This window comes from Opisthorchis viverrini, assembly GCF_000715545.1.
Source record: "Opisthorchis viverrini unplaced genomic scaffold opera_v5_13, whole genome shotgun sequence".
Lineage (NCBI taxonomy): Eukaryota > Metazoa > Platyhelminthes > Trematoda > Opisthorchiida > Opisthorchiidae > Opisthorchis > Opisthorchis viverrini.
The window spans coordinates 2,170,159-2,183,674 of NW_008751669.1; the positions used below are offsets into that span (position 1 = coordinate 2,170,159).

General features: G+C 40.3%; 1 protein-coding gene across 1 annotated transcript in view; it reads left to right on the forward strand.

Annotated features, from left to right (window-relative positions):
* Positions 1 to 13,516, forward strand: part of T265_01248 (hypothetical protein) — a gene marked incomplete at both ends in the record, with an annotated part of 83,546 nt that overhangs the window by 48,661 nt on the left and 21,369 nt on the right. The window contains 2 exons of the mRNA XM_009165233.1: positions 9,786 to 9,945; positions 12,687 to 12,747. Of these exons, the coding sequence (XP_009163497.1) occupies positions 9,786 to 9,945; positions 12,687 to 12,747 (221 nt within the window). The remainder of the gene's footprint in view (positions 1 to 9,785; positions 9,946 to 12,686; positions 12,748 to 13,516) is intronic.

Genomic DNA, 13,516 nt, shown 5'->3' on the forward strand with positions numbered 1-13,516 from the left:
TAATAGCTCAGAAAATTTTATTTTCTTAAGGCTTAAATCCATTATAAAAGTGAGGTAAGTTTTGAATACATTGAGTGTTATAAGAATAAGACCACTGTTCTGAATCAAAGTTGACATTTTATTCGATCACGTTGGGCAGATTTCCTTGTTTCAAATATGCTCAATTATTTAGACTCCGAACAATGCTACTGTTTCCACTAGAGTAAAGGTAGTTCTTGGAATATTTTTACCGTTCTTTTTCTCGCTCTTCTAAAAATTTATTCTGCGAGGCTGGCTCACAGTAGCAGCATTAGCCCCTGTATAATAGCTCAGAAAATTTTATTTTCTTAAGGCTTAAATCCATTATAAAAGTGAGGTAAGTTTTGAATACATTGAGTGTTATAAGAAAAAAGATAAATCTAGCCAACAGAATATGTATTTTGGCAACAGAAGTACAAAATGCTTGCTTTTGCAAACAACGATCCTTCTAGGACTGCACCTTTTTTCTGTCAGATAGAAAACCAACCAGAATATGACCACTTACCACGCTAGAATGTAACAAATTGCAGTGGACTGGTGGCCGAATGAATGTTTCGTGAACGTCTGCTTTGAACGTCGTTTAATTTATTTACAATCGAGTGGGATATGCTTTACTCTCAGCAGTGAAATCCTGACTATTGGGAAGTTAATGCAAACCACAGTTAGTTGGTTAGATGCAGGATGGCGGGCCACACTTTCAAAAATGAGTACATCAAAGAAGCGCTGAATTTTAGGCCGCTATCCTCTGTTGATTTGTCTGATTTATTGGCCCTAATGTACGCAACGATAATATTCCACATAGATTGGGCAGTTACTAAGTATGTATCTTGTTTACAAAAACGTATTTGAAGGATACGCATGACGTTTAAGAACGCACTTGCCTTATTAAGTGGATCCAGCTATTCTGCATATAGTTATTCAAGAAAGTTTATGTGAACTATCTGGAAAGATGCTGGAAACGTAATGGGATATTTAACCCGCAATGAAGATGTGATTCACCACTACTGTAGAGATGGGATTACCGCATTGGTCATGGTTTCCTAATCCACACAGATGATACAGCAAACAAATGTGGTAAAACGTATTTTCTTGCTCCCAAAATGAAACACTTTACCTATGGAAGTGCGCTTACATACAGAAAAACGTTACGCATGGTTGTATGTTTTATCTTCAGACTGTGTAACACAACCCAAACTGAATTTATACATGGTGTAGCGATCGTCTGGGAAAAAGCATTTAGGTCCAGTGATCACGTTTTGTAAAGAAAAGTTGGAAAGCGGTGATGTGTTCTTCATAAGTGGACTCATTTACAATGAATAGACCTGATCCCAGCCGGACATTAATATACCTCGTAAGAGAGGATAAAACGGAGACGAACAAAGAGTTGGTGAAGAGGAAATTACCTTGTGCATCAAAACTGCGANTTTTATCTTCAGACTGTGTAACACAACCCAAACTGAATTTATACATGGTGTAGCGATCGTCTGGGAAAAAGCATTTAGGTCCAGTGATCACGTTTTGTAAAGAAAAGTTGGAAAGCGGTGATGTGTTCTTCATAAGTGGACTCATTTACAATGAATAGACCTGATCCCAGCCGGACATTAATATACCTCGTAAGAGAGGATAAAACGGAGACGAACAAAGAGTTGGTGAAGTAGGAAATTACTTGTGCATCAAAACTGCGAAAGTAATCGGCTGGTTGATACCTAAATACGACTAGTTAAGATTTAGTATTTTACCAATTTCATTATAATATGTTCAAATTTCACTCTTCCATTACAAGGATAAAGGCGAATGGATGGCGTAAGTTTATTAGGCAGCTAGGTGGGCCATGTTTTGTGGAATGTTCCATTGGCCGTAATGGATGCACCCAGGTGTTTTCTATTCTTGCTAAAATGACATAGCTATCACATTTTGCTCTTTGGACATTACATAAAGAGCAATTCGGCAGGATTTGGTTGGGTCTTTTGTCAACTTATTCGTCAATGTATTCTGTCATTTTGATACTGTGGGGATGGTAAGTTTAAATCTACCGAGACGATCCTCCCACAACTGAAAAACGGTCAATTCGCTTTGGAAACAAAGCAACTTTGCTTGTGTCTCTTTGATAGTAATGAGACGGCAGGATTTCAATGGTGTTATAAGTAGAAACTGATAAAACGAAAACGACTGTTCTGATAAAACATTAGGAGCCTAATACCTCCAAATTCTATTATTCGTACTATAAATAAAACACCCTTCTTTGTTTGTGTCTACTTTGTAAAACGTCGCCTTCCTTTAAGTGAGTCGACCAAACGTGAATTTCAGTAGATTGTGTGATTTGTGGATGACGAGTTCATTTACTGTCTGGAAAGGAAGTCACTCATTGTCATCGGCCGCCTGTATGGTTTTCTACTGTGTTTGAATAACTGCGGACATGTGCCTTTTCCCCTCAGGAGCTATCTAAGGTGCGCATTAATTGCGACACTCAGTTGGGATGCAACTGCCACACAGTAATTTTCCATCTTTTGGTGTAGGCTGATTTCTTTTTTAGGATTGATCTACAGAGTATTTTGCAGACAAAATCCAGTCCGATAACCTCCGGGGATTTGTAAAATATGGCCTAAAAACCAGTAACATCACCAAAGACTTTAGTCTTATATACTGATCAGTCAATTTTAGTGAAAAAATCTATATTAAAAGTGGGACTGATCCAACCAATAATGGAAATAATTAATAATTAATCGAAATATTAAAATGTCTGGTTGTTTTTAGTGACATGAAGATAATCTATTTTGAAAGACCGAGAAGCAACCTACTCCTCTTTGATTCATATTAACAGTTCTCTGCAGTGACCACATCACAGGACACCAAGAATAATAAAACCCGTGATTCACTTGGGAATAGTTGGATGTTTCCTCGTTTCTGCTCGAGATACTGATCATCAGTGTGACTATCTCTTGCCAGTATGTGAGAATAAGAGCCGACCAACACGTAACAATCACATGATGCCGAGGCTTTGTTTGGGAAGTGAGTGGACCAAATTCTAAGTGCAAGTTGATCGCAATATATATCAGCCATATTTGGCCGAAGGTTTGTGTTTAACTATCAACCTGAGGGTCGCGAGTATAAACTGACTGGAGTTAAGTGAGGTACACACTGCTGTGCTTCCAAAAAGGTTAAAAATAAGCTCATAGTCAAGCATTCAGATTTTATTTTAAGCGGGACCGTACAGTGAACTTAAATAAAAGATCCAGGACCAACTCAAACAGTGTGAAATCGTCATTAGGTGATGCTGAAATGCGGTTGTTGACTGTTGGCCCTACAGATGCAGAGTTTTATAGAGGTCAACGCGTAAATATAAATCTGCAGTTTTTCTTGTCCTGTTCAATCATTCTGGAGATAAAAGTTTAGCTCGCGCAGACAGTTGGACATTTAGAATCAACTCCTTTATCTTCTTTAATTCCATAATATCGATGAGCTTCATGTAAGTTGGTTCACCTGAAACTGATGGCAGCCATGTAATCACCTGAAAAATGATGTCTAATCCGCTATTTTTGTATTTCCTAAAGAGATGAGCAGAATTCTTGCACCTGACTGATGCGTCCATGTGTTAAAAAAGGTCATCAGTTCTTCTCTGTCGATGCTTCTTGCGAATTAACGATTCCGCACTAAGTGCACATCCCTCCAAACGACAATGTGCGTGTCAAGTCTAATCCACTCGTTTCCTGTGATACATTTGTCTTGATTGACCTCTTTGCAAAATCCGATGCTCGTGCGAGTCATTTGACTTCTGCTTCATCTACAATGATTAAACTACCAAACATCAATGGAAACGTGAAATGCACATATACAAATAAACTTATGTCACATCGGCCGTCGTGCAGTACCATCAGCCGGATCGCCTTACTCACTGCATACAACAGGGCGAATAAACTGAAATGGACTGCTGCTGACCCTTGATTAACTTTCACATAGATTTTCTTCACTCTCTTCCCACCTCATTAAAAACCATACTTGTAGAGCCAGCTTTTAGGAGTGATGGCTCCGTTCGTCCTGCAACGGTTCCGCGCGTCATCCGGCACCGACACACTCAAGTATCTCAAAATCAATATTCCACTATCGACATCCAGTCTCCCTGTCCACTTTCAATATATACACTCTGAAGCAAGCGTTTGAACTAGCTGATCTTGTTCTCACAATGAATGCACTTGAAATTGATGTGTGCTGTGTCTCAGAAACAAGTATTCAAGATGCAGGCATAGTTGTGAAGCTGATTGCACCATTACACTTCACTCGGTCCCGGCTGTGCAACTTTGGCGATCCAGAGGTTGCAGTTGCATGACATACGGGGGTTGGTACGGCCCTAAGTCACCAAGTGGAAGGATCATGGCTTGACTGGATGGTCGACGACAGTTACCCCTGCGTGGTTTGCATGGTAATATCTGTGAAGTCTCACAGGTAGAAGTTCGTCATTGTGTGTTTATCGCGATTGTTTACGCCCCAACTTACTGTATGCTTCAGACCATCAAAGATACATTTTGACCCCCTGAGTGCCATGTTGGGTCAACCAGGTAGCTCAATTATAGAGCTGGTTGCCGGAGATATGAATGTACAAGTGGACAGGGTTAGCGCATCTGAGACTCAATTAGTTGGCTGACATGGACTGGACAAAGACAGTGTGGTTCAGTAACTGACGTTCGGACATTTTGGTACACATTTGTGGATTTTGATCACGTGCTCATCCAGAATCGCTTGAAATTTCGTTTTCCAGGTTCACGTAAGGTCGCGGGAAACTTATCAGCTAACCGAAAGTATGGCAGCACTAGATGTTAAACAAATTTTCCATAACCGTCGTCTAGAGTCCCTTCCAAGCGCCCCACCATCAGATGTGAGTTTACTCTGGAATGAGACCGTCACCTCTTTGTACAGTGCTGTCAGTTTTGCTCGTGGAACAGGACTATATGGCTCACTCAAGCACTGGATATCAGACCGTGGCACTGATTAAATCTCAGAGGAATATCCCAGTAGTTCCCGAACATAATTTGACGCGACAAATTACCAGACGTCCATTGAAAGTGAGCTTTCGAACCGGTCGTGAAGTACGGCGTATACAGAAAACCAAGGAAATTAAAGAGGCCTTGAAGGCCTCGAATAAAGAGTGCCTGGGCCGGTGAGCCGAATACGTCGAGCAACAATTATCGTGTCCATCAGCTGCCACTCATCTAAAGACCACAGTTGAAGTAGAACCCTGGACACTGAACGTTACCCTTTATGGCCTCGGGGATTTATGATTCATATGTTCTCCCAGGCGTCACCGAGCTTCTGGCTCGGTAACCTTTCATCCACAGTGTTCAAAGATGGGCGTAAAACCCTTGGTCTATGCTTGTCTGATCTGGAGATTGTCCGGGAGAGAGTCGGTAATGCTGCTCAGCATCAGAAAAGCAGCTCGAAGTGAGTAGTAATCACAGGATCATCAGCTTAACCCCGGACGTAATGGGACTGCTGGAGTCACTACTGCTTCGGGAAACACTGACTAGATAGCAGTAAACGGGATTACCACCTGATAGATGTTGCATTAACCAAATGTTGACACTCAGTCAGTTAGTAGAAAAATGTTATGCGTATAAAGGACCTACAAGTACTACCTAGATTTCCGAGACGAATTTGACTCGGTTGTCCATTCTTTTCTTCTTGACACGCATGCCCATTAATGAATTTTCTGGGAGATTGTGAAAATGATACGCCCTTTGTATTCTCAGTCTTCTGGACATGTGGGACTATTCAAAGAGCTCTCTGAAAGCTTGCGTACAGAGAGTGGTTTTCTTGGGAGGTGCTCACTCTCTCATTTTCCAGTTATTTTCATGATTAGTGGGATCGTAAGATGAACACTGGAAGGTATTTAAAAACCCAGGTGTTCAAATGGACCTTGATGAAAACCTTGTCGAACTGAAATATGCAGACAACATTGTTTTCGTCTTCGTTCTAGAGAAGGAGGCGCAGGTGTTTTTGGATAAAATGGCCAAAGTCATTCCGCTCACTGGTATGCACTTTTCAACGACAGTATAAGTTCATCCAGTCACTGAATGCGCAACGTACAATCCATGTATAGTCGCTCGACGTTATAGAGCGTTTTATGCGTCTTAGAATTTGTATTAGTTCTGATCGTAGTGTGACATATGGAGCCAGTACACGAATCTCCATGCCTTGGGTCGCGTTTTCTTACTTGATACACCTATGGAGTCAAGCCGATATATCCCTGAGCTTCAAGGGTGTGTGTTTTAGGCTACACTGCGGGTATTTTTTGTTTAATGGCGGTGAGATTTGGCCTGTTAGGGCACAGAAATGAAACATCTTCAGCTGTTCCACAATTGTTGTCTCATGACCACAGGTAGGTGTCAATCAGTGACGATGCAACTAGAAACTGAGTTTTCAGTTGTGCGGCAGGAAATTCCATTGAGGAATAAATCCAGCAGCAGAAGCCGCGTTGTTTAGAACATGTATTGCTCATGCCATACCACCATTTACCACAGGCAGTGCTGTTGGTCGTACACAGTTCGGAGTAGTGGAAACAGAGTTGGCCAATTCCTGACCGGGAAGAAGGGTATGAAAGTGGTTGGAATACGTTCGGCTGATTTCAGTGCTATTCAACTACTAGGGTGGGAACCCGCGATCCCCGCTGTGACTGATTGAAGACGCTGAATGATATGGCGTTCTTGTTGCTATTTGTTTTTCAAATTGTCTGAATGAGCTTCTGGAGCTGTGGGGACCTCGGAATGATGGTATTAAGGTAGTACTATGTTTCTTCCGATTCAAATTTATTTCTCCCCCAACTATAAGGCATTCAAAAAATCATTTTCGAACGGCACCGAAAAAACAGTGTTGAACATTGATATCACGCCCCACAAAGAAATAATGATGATGAGATCACACTCGAGGTATTAAATGTCACTTTGTGTGCAGTCTACCGACACACCAGAAATCATTCATCTGCGAGAAGCCCTGCACAATGGGCCTCATCCCGTGGGCACATCCTGGCCATTCACACAGTTGCTATCCTAAATGTTTCTCTGTGCAGTCAAAATGTTTGCGTTTGCATCCGAACTATACAAATTCAAATGAAGCAACATCTACAACGCAACGGTAAAACACAGACTTGATGAAATGCTGAGAAACACGAAAGTGCGCTACATAGTCAGCTTAAGAAGCATGGTTTACTGTGTATCGATCGCTCCGTAGGCTATGCTCAGTAAGGAGCACCATCGGGGCTAAAAGCCTCTATTCTGAACACCTAGAATAATAGTGGAACATCGGCTAGATTGCGGACGACAGCTGGTAAGACCTGTCACACACCATCGAACTCAGCTTACCACGCTATCCGTGGGATAAACGGATATGGTGCGATAGATTTCTACAGCTCGCTTTAAACACCATTGTATTCACGTAATTCCATGCAGTAAGTCTAGCCGAAAAAAATTTCGACCCATGAAATTGCAACGAATTGCACACAGGAATGAGTCGGACGGAGTAATGAAAGTGTCTTCCTAAAGTCCGGTACAGTGAATAAAATTTTGCCAATCTAAAGGCGGAGCCCATGGTAAAAGTGCCCTCGTAACAAAACAAAGACAAACTTTGGACTGGGAGCATGGCGATATTTTCTTGTTAGTGGTGTGTTAAATCCACTTAGGAATATAAAAACAAATGTGAATTAGAAGCTAAATTGACTATATCAATATGCTGAACTATTTGGCTCATTTTCCACTGTCATCTAAATGTATTGTTCCCCCAAAAATCAGTGTTCGCAAAAACATTTAGTCAATCGGTGCTAATATCCGCTAGAAACTCTTTTCTCTATTGATTTTCTGAATTTGTCAAGTTGACAGCCCATCACACTTGTATTGCTTCTTTAGTTATCCGCTGCTGATGCTCCTAATATAAAACTGCCTCTCTGACTATATACGTCAGTAGTCTGTAGGGGAGGTTGTCTACGTGTTGAAAACTCACTAATGCTTTTAACTCTCCTAAAACAAATCAGGTAGTTCTGGCCTACCATGCCCCGACACCATACTAAACGTATGTGCCATATCGATAAAGACGGAGTCAGCTAAAATAAAAATAAACCTCTTTCTTTGATAGGCTTTTGGTAAAGTTGCTACATAAGAGACGTTATATGTTTTGAATAAAGCGACATTTGATACTCCAGACTGATTGACTGATATAAACTTCATAGATCACAAAACAAGCTGTCAAAATTCGTCTTCCTTAGAGCAAAGCTGAATTTGAAATGCTTTCTTATCTTCAGAAGTTTAGTTTGGAGTTCAAGTGTGAAATGATGTTGAAGATCTGGAGAATAGGATTGCTTGTAGTCCAGCATGGTTTGTGCCGTACCAAGCAAAAATATTTAAGAGGTCATATCATGAACCATTCTCTGTTGAAAACGTTGAGTGAAATATATTATAAATGTGATATCCAGGCCAACTACAGTTGACCTCAAGGTAATAGGAAAATAAAAATTTTTTCACTCTTCGAAAGAATCGAACTTTGAAAGAGCAGCAACGATCTTTGACAATGCGACTTGTTTTCAGCTTCAGCCGTCCTTTTATACGTGAGGATTTCTTAATATTACTGTCAGGATTTTATACTGTTTGTCTCACCAAAAAACTGAAATCTCATCCTCCAAACTTAGGCGTTATGTTGTTGTAGCCATCGTTGAATGAAGGCCTGTAGTAAGCACGTGGCTGACTTTCAGTCATGGAATAATCGAAACAATGGAACATAACTCATCCCAGACTTATTGCTGAAGTGTGTAAATTTAGGTGATTATTCAGTTTCACTTCGATATTCTGTTATTTTGAATGAGTTGCAAATAGTATCCATTTATCCGACAATTTGATTCAACGACTACTTGTTCTAATATGGTTGCCCCTGAATTATTTCTACCCATCTTCAGTCCTAAGTACAAACCTATTAGCACGCAGCAGGAGTCTCAAATTGACTGTAACAGTAATGCTACAGACGCATGCAGGGGCGATATGGGAGTCTGTCTTTTGTCAGGACGATTAACAAATTGGTTTGCTGAACGCGCTTTTTTCATGAAGACGGATTTGGGCTTTAAGGCTTGTTTGCGTGATGGGGTTTAATGTTTTTCCTCGCTCGAGGGGACTGAAGTACTTTGTTTTTTGTTCCTGCGAATAAATATGTCTTCCCGTTTTTTTGCGCAATCGCTAAGGACAGCTATCTTAGTAATCACAAACTTTTATGGATATTAGTTTTGCGCATTTTTACGGGGTAAAGACAGTGTATAACCATCGACCTCGTGCGTGATCACACTTCGGAGGGACCCATGTTTTACTTTTTACTATGTGTGTTTATTTGTCTCATTACCTCCCAAAAAGGCTAATATTTAAAAACGATCCATTTGCACTTTTTGTCTGCTCCGAAAAGGCAAGTTAGAGTGTTTGATCTAGTCAACCTAATTTATTCCGTCGCTTAAATTTTTGCTCCATTTTTTATAAGCTGCTTATAAGTGACGAGTTTCATTAATTTGGTTATTGTGGATCTACCCCTCATATTAACTGTGTCAATCTCACCTGATCAAGAATAAATGAATTTAAATTTTTGACACTGATGTTTTTCGCCTAGTGTCTACGCAGTCTGAGTGTTAGTTGTTTTGAGGAATTTTTGCATTGTTTTCCAATTATTTCGGTTCTGAATGAAACAAGCGATGTAATTTTTTGTGTAATCAGTCTGCATTAATCTTCTATCCGGTTTGATATCCCCCATTTTAGACGAATATTATGCTAATTTTGTCAATGCGCAATTGCCCGATCGGTTTTGCTGGTGTCACATTGAACTACCGGGACAATCGTTTGGGAGTCACGATTGGACGACTGATGCTGAAGACGCTGGGGAAACGGAAGAAACGGGTCAGGGGAAAATTGCTAAAGGGTACTGCCTTCAGCTTTTTTAATTTAACTCAAGTTATGATTAGTAAAAAACTTTAAAATACAATTACTTTGTAAGCTCCGAGTGGAAAATGGATCATTGTTGGTTATTACTTTATCAGTTAAAGGAACTAGTGTTTTAAGGTAGATTCTTGGGCCAGCGCATGATGCAATAGCACTTCATTGTTCAGGATAACTGGAAATCAAATCCGTAGGTACATTACATGTTTTATTTATATTCCATTGATTATCAAGTACTTTTTAACGCGAATATCACAAAACGCACCTTGGAATCTTTACTATATTTTTTAGTTTACATGTGCTCATTCCAATCTGAAATGAGTTTTAAAGTTCAGATAGATATCTCGGTTTTCTTACACCCTATAAACGGCGTTCTGTTGGAGCCAAACTTGCAAATAATAGCATAAATTTAACAAAGCTGTGATAACCAAGGAAGTGTAAAATGAGATCTCACCAACATTTAGCAGAATAGCGAACGAGCGACCACTCAGCAGAAGTTTGAATTTACATTCGAAGTTCACTGAACATTCCCCCTCATGTCTGTGGAACCCATTCTCGTATCGACCTATGGATTAGTCTTCTGAATTTTTGTAAAACTAGCAAGCACGACATTGGCCTCTAAACACCTGTGACTAATTTTGTGTTCTCTTTGCATTTACCAGACCATATCCTACAATGCAGGGACTTGCAGCTGGTGTTGGCCAAGTGCTTGAAACATTGGAGTAAGTTTCGTTCCGGTGCATGTTAGGCGTCAGATGTATCCTTGAATAGCAGATATGATTCTGGCTAAATAATTGCCATGGTCACATAAGTTGAAAATAAATTGCGTTTGGTGGACGCCATCGTGGTTTTTTATATCTACTGAATTCCGATTTTTTTTCAATTTCCTTCTAGCACAGATTGTCTATTTGAGAAACGTGGAAGGGCCCATTCATTCTCTAATCACTTGTGAGCATTTCTGGTAACTTTATTCTATAGCTCACCTGTTTGCTGTCACCAAAATATTGGTCATTGATGCAGCCACCAGACGAAAACCGCTCCCGGATTGAAAAATGGAAACGCCATGCGCTCAGAAAAAGCTAGTCACACTGGTTATCAACCTTTCTTGGCCAAACGTGGCCGGTTCAAAACTCTCTTAGCTCCGTGGTGTGCCCTCTGCTAATTGTCTCTAATATAGTTAAAGCATCCCTACAGTAATTCCTTGGTTTTGAGCATGAGCTGGCTTCACTGTGATAATAAAAGATTTATCAAAAACAACCGCAGGATGTTTGTAAACGATGATGTTGTTTATGTGCAGCGCAATTACCGATGTAACGAAAAAATGCACTTCATCAGGAAGCACTTAGTGCTGTAGAATTAGGCGTGATTTCACCTTAGCGCATACGGTCCCTGCTAAACTTTCAATTGGCATTCTTTCGGGGAAAGCGTATTTGTATAGAATTGCAAGGATGCATATTGATCCTCAGAAAAAATGGTCAAAAACGAATCGCTTTCGACGCACCAGCTGTTTGGTCCAGTTCTGTGACCTTGGTAGAGAGTGCCTCAGTGGTTAGATACACACCATCTGCGGAAATGATTTAATTTTTGTTAAACAGCTGATCAGTCGTGCACGGTTCCAGCATTGATATATACTGTGGTTGGCATAGTTTTTCATGCCTATATAAACTGCGTGCTTTACGTAAAACTCATCATGTTGTGTGTACCTTGTGGCAGTTGACACATCCTCTGAGATCTGATTGACAGATCGGCATAATATGTGCCAGACGAACAATGAACGAGGAAATGCAATAACTGCCAAAATTATGTAGCGGAGTTTACTTTAAAGTATTGAAAATGCTTTTGTATTTCTTTGACAATAAGTGAATTAATGTTATAATAGAGTAACAGTTGTCGCCTTGGATGTGTCTGCCTAAAAGGAATCTATTTGAAGTGGACGGGGTGTAAAATTTAATCACTATTTGTTATTTGCTATTAATTATACCCCTTGGTTTATGTGATTTAATGTGGCTGAGATTCTACTGCCTTTTGCAGTTTTCATTCATCCGTTAACACTAAAAATAAGGCATAATATTCGTGCTGTTGCAAGCTGTGGATTGTTTCAAGAAAAATGAATGATCACACGTCAGTTAGGCTGATAGACTTACGCGGATATCTAGTGTTGAGTGTTAGCAGTGTATAATTCAGGAAGGCTTCTATGGTGCTAATGTTTATGTGCGAATATAAAAATGGGATATGCTTTGCTCGTGGGCCCATTTACCCGATCAAATCACCAAAAACAACAAACCGATGAAACCCATCGTAGTCACTAGCGTTTTGGCATTATTTCACACCGTGTGCAACTTGCATGCCACCTCAAGATCCTGTTGCAAAAGTTATCGGTTGGTTGCCCAAGCTTTCACACGATACATCCCTCCAGATATGATGAGACTGTTGATGTGCTGCCCACGGATTTACATTAATCACCCTAAGCCAGTCAAATGAGACCAGACGTGCGTTTGTCTGCTTTGCATATTTTTTTTGCATTCCATACTTGGGAAGACTAGGTATTTTTTGAAATAAGCTAGGGTGAATTGTGATCTGTCACTTACTAAGAATATGTAAAGTAGCGACACAAAGATACCTAGGCGAATTAATTTCCGGTGTGCTCCAAATTAAAGTAAACCGAACTGTCCTCGATATATTCACCAAATGATACTAATGTGAATTTTTTTCGTATATGTTTAGAATCCAACAAGCCGTGCTCTTTGGTGAAGGAGCTGGAGCGAATCTTCTTGCTCGCGTTGCAGTAAGTCCACGTCGGTTTCCAACACTCAGAGTCCATGGTTGTCAACAATATTCAGGGCCATCAAAAGTAATGGTTCTTGTACTCATACGCCGTTTCTGTCCATTTGAAACAATTTCAGGACCCCCTTCTCTCATGAACTCGCAGAAGAATGCGCGTTAATAACCTGAAAGGTTTTGTGCACTACTCCGGCGTTACTACCAGATCGCGACTTTAAGTTTGCTGCCAAGAAGTAGACTTATTCTCATTTATCCCGTCTAGATTTGATTGTTCCGCTGATAAATGGAGTTTTCAGTTCTAACAACAGACGCTTTGAATCTGTGATTTTCGGAATCAAATTGCGTACAAAATTTCTGGATTCGCTCATTAGATATCAGTAGAACTACATCTCAACGAACCTGTCGTTCAAAAAAGTGAACAAGATGTTTATCAACCGATAACTTGAATAACCACGGATGGTGTGCTTCAGCTGCCGCCAGATTTGCACCAGTCGACAACTTTAATTACTCTTGGAAGTAAAAGGGCTTTAGCTTCACCTGAAAGTAAAATATGCCAAATAAACTGTCACATTAAAGTCTATTCCAAGGGGACTGTGGATACCCAAGGTTGGTCAATGGTCTCAAACCTTCATAGTAGCAGGTCATTTCTGGGGTTTTGAGAACTTACACGTTTTGGGAAAACATTTTTTATATTTTAAAAACTTATGCGTTGGTAACTGACTGCATAATTAGTACGAAACTTGGGTTCTGTGCAGCTATTTTGTCACGCACGT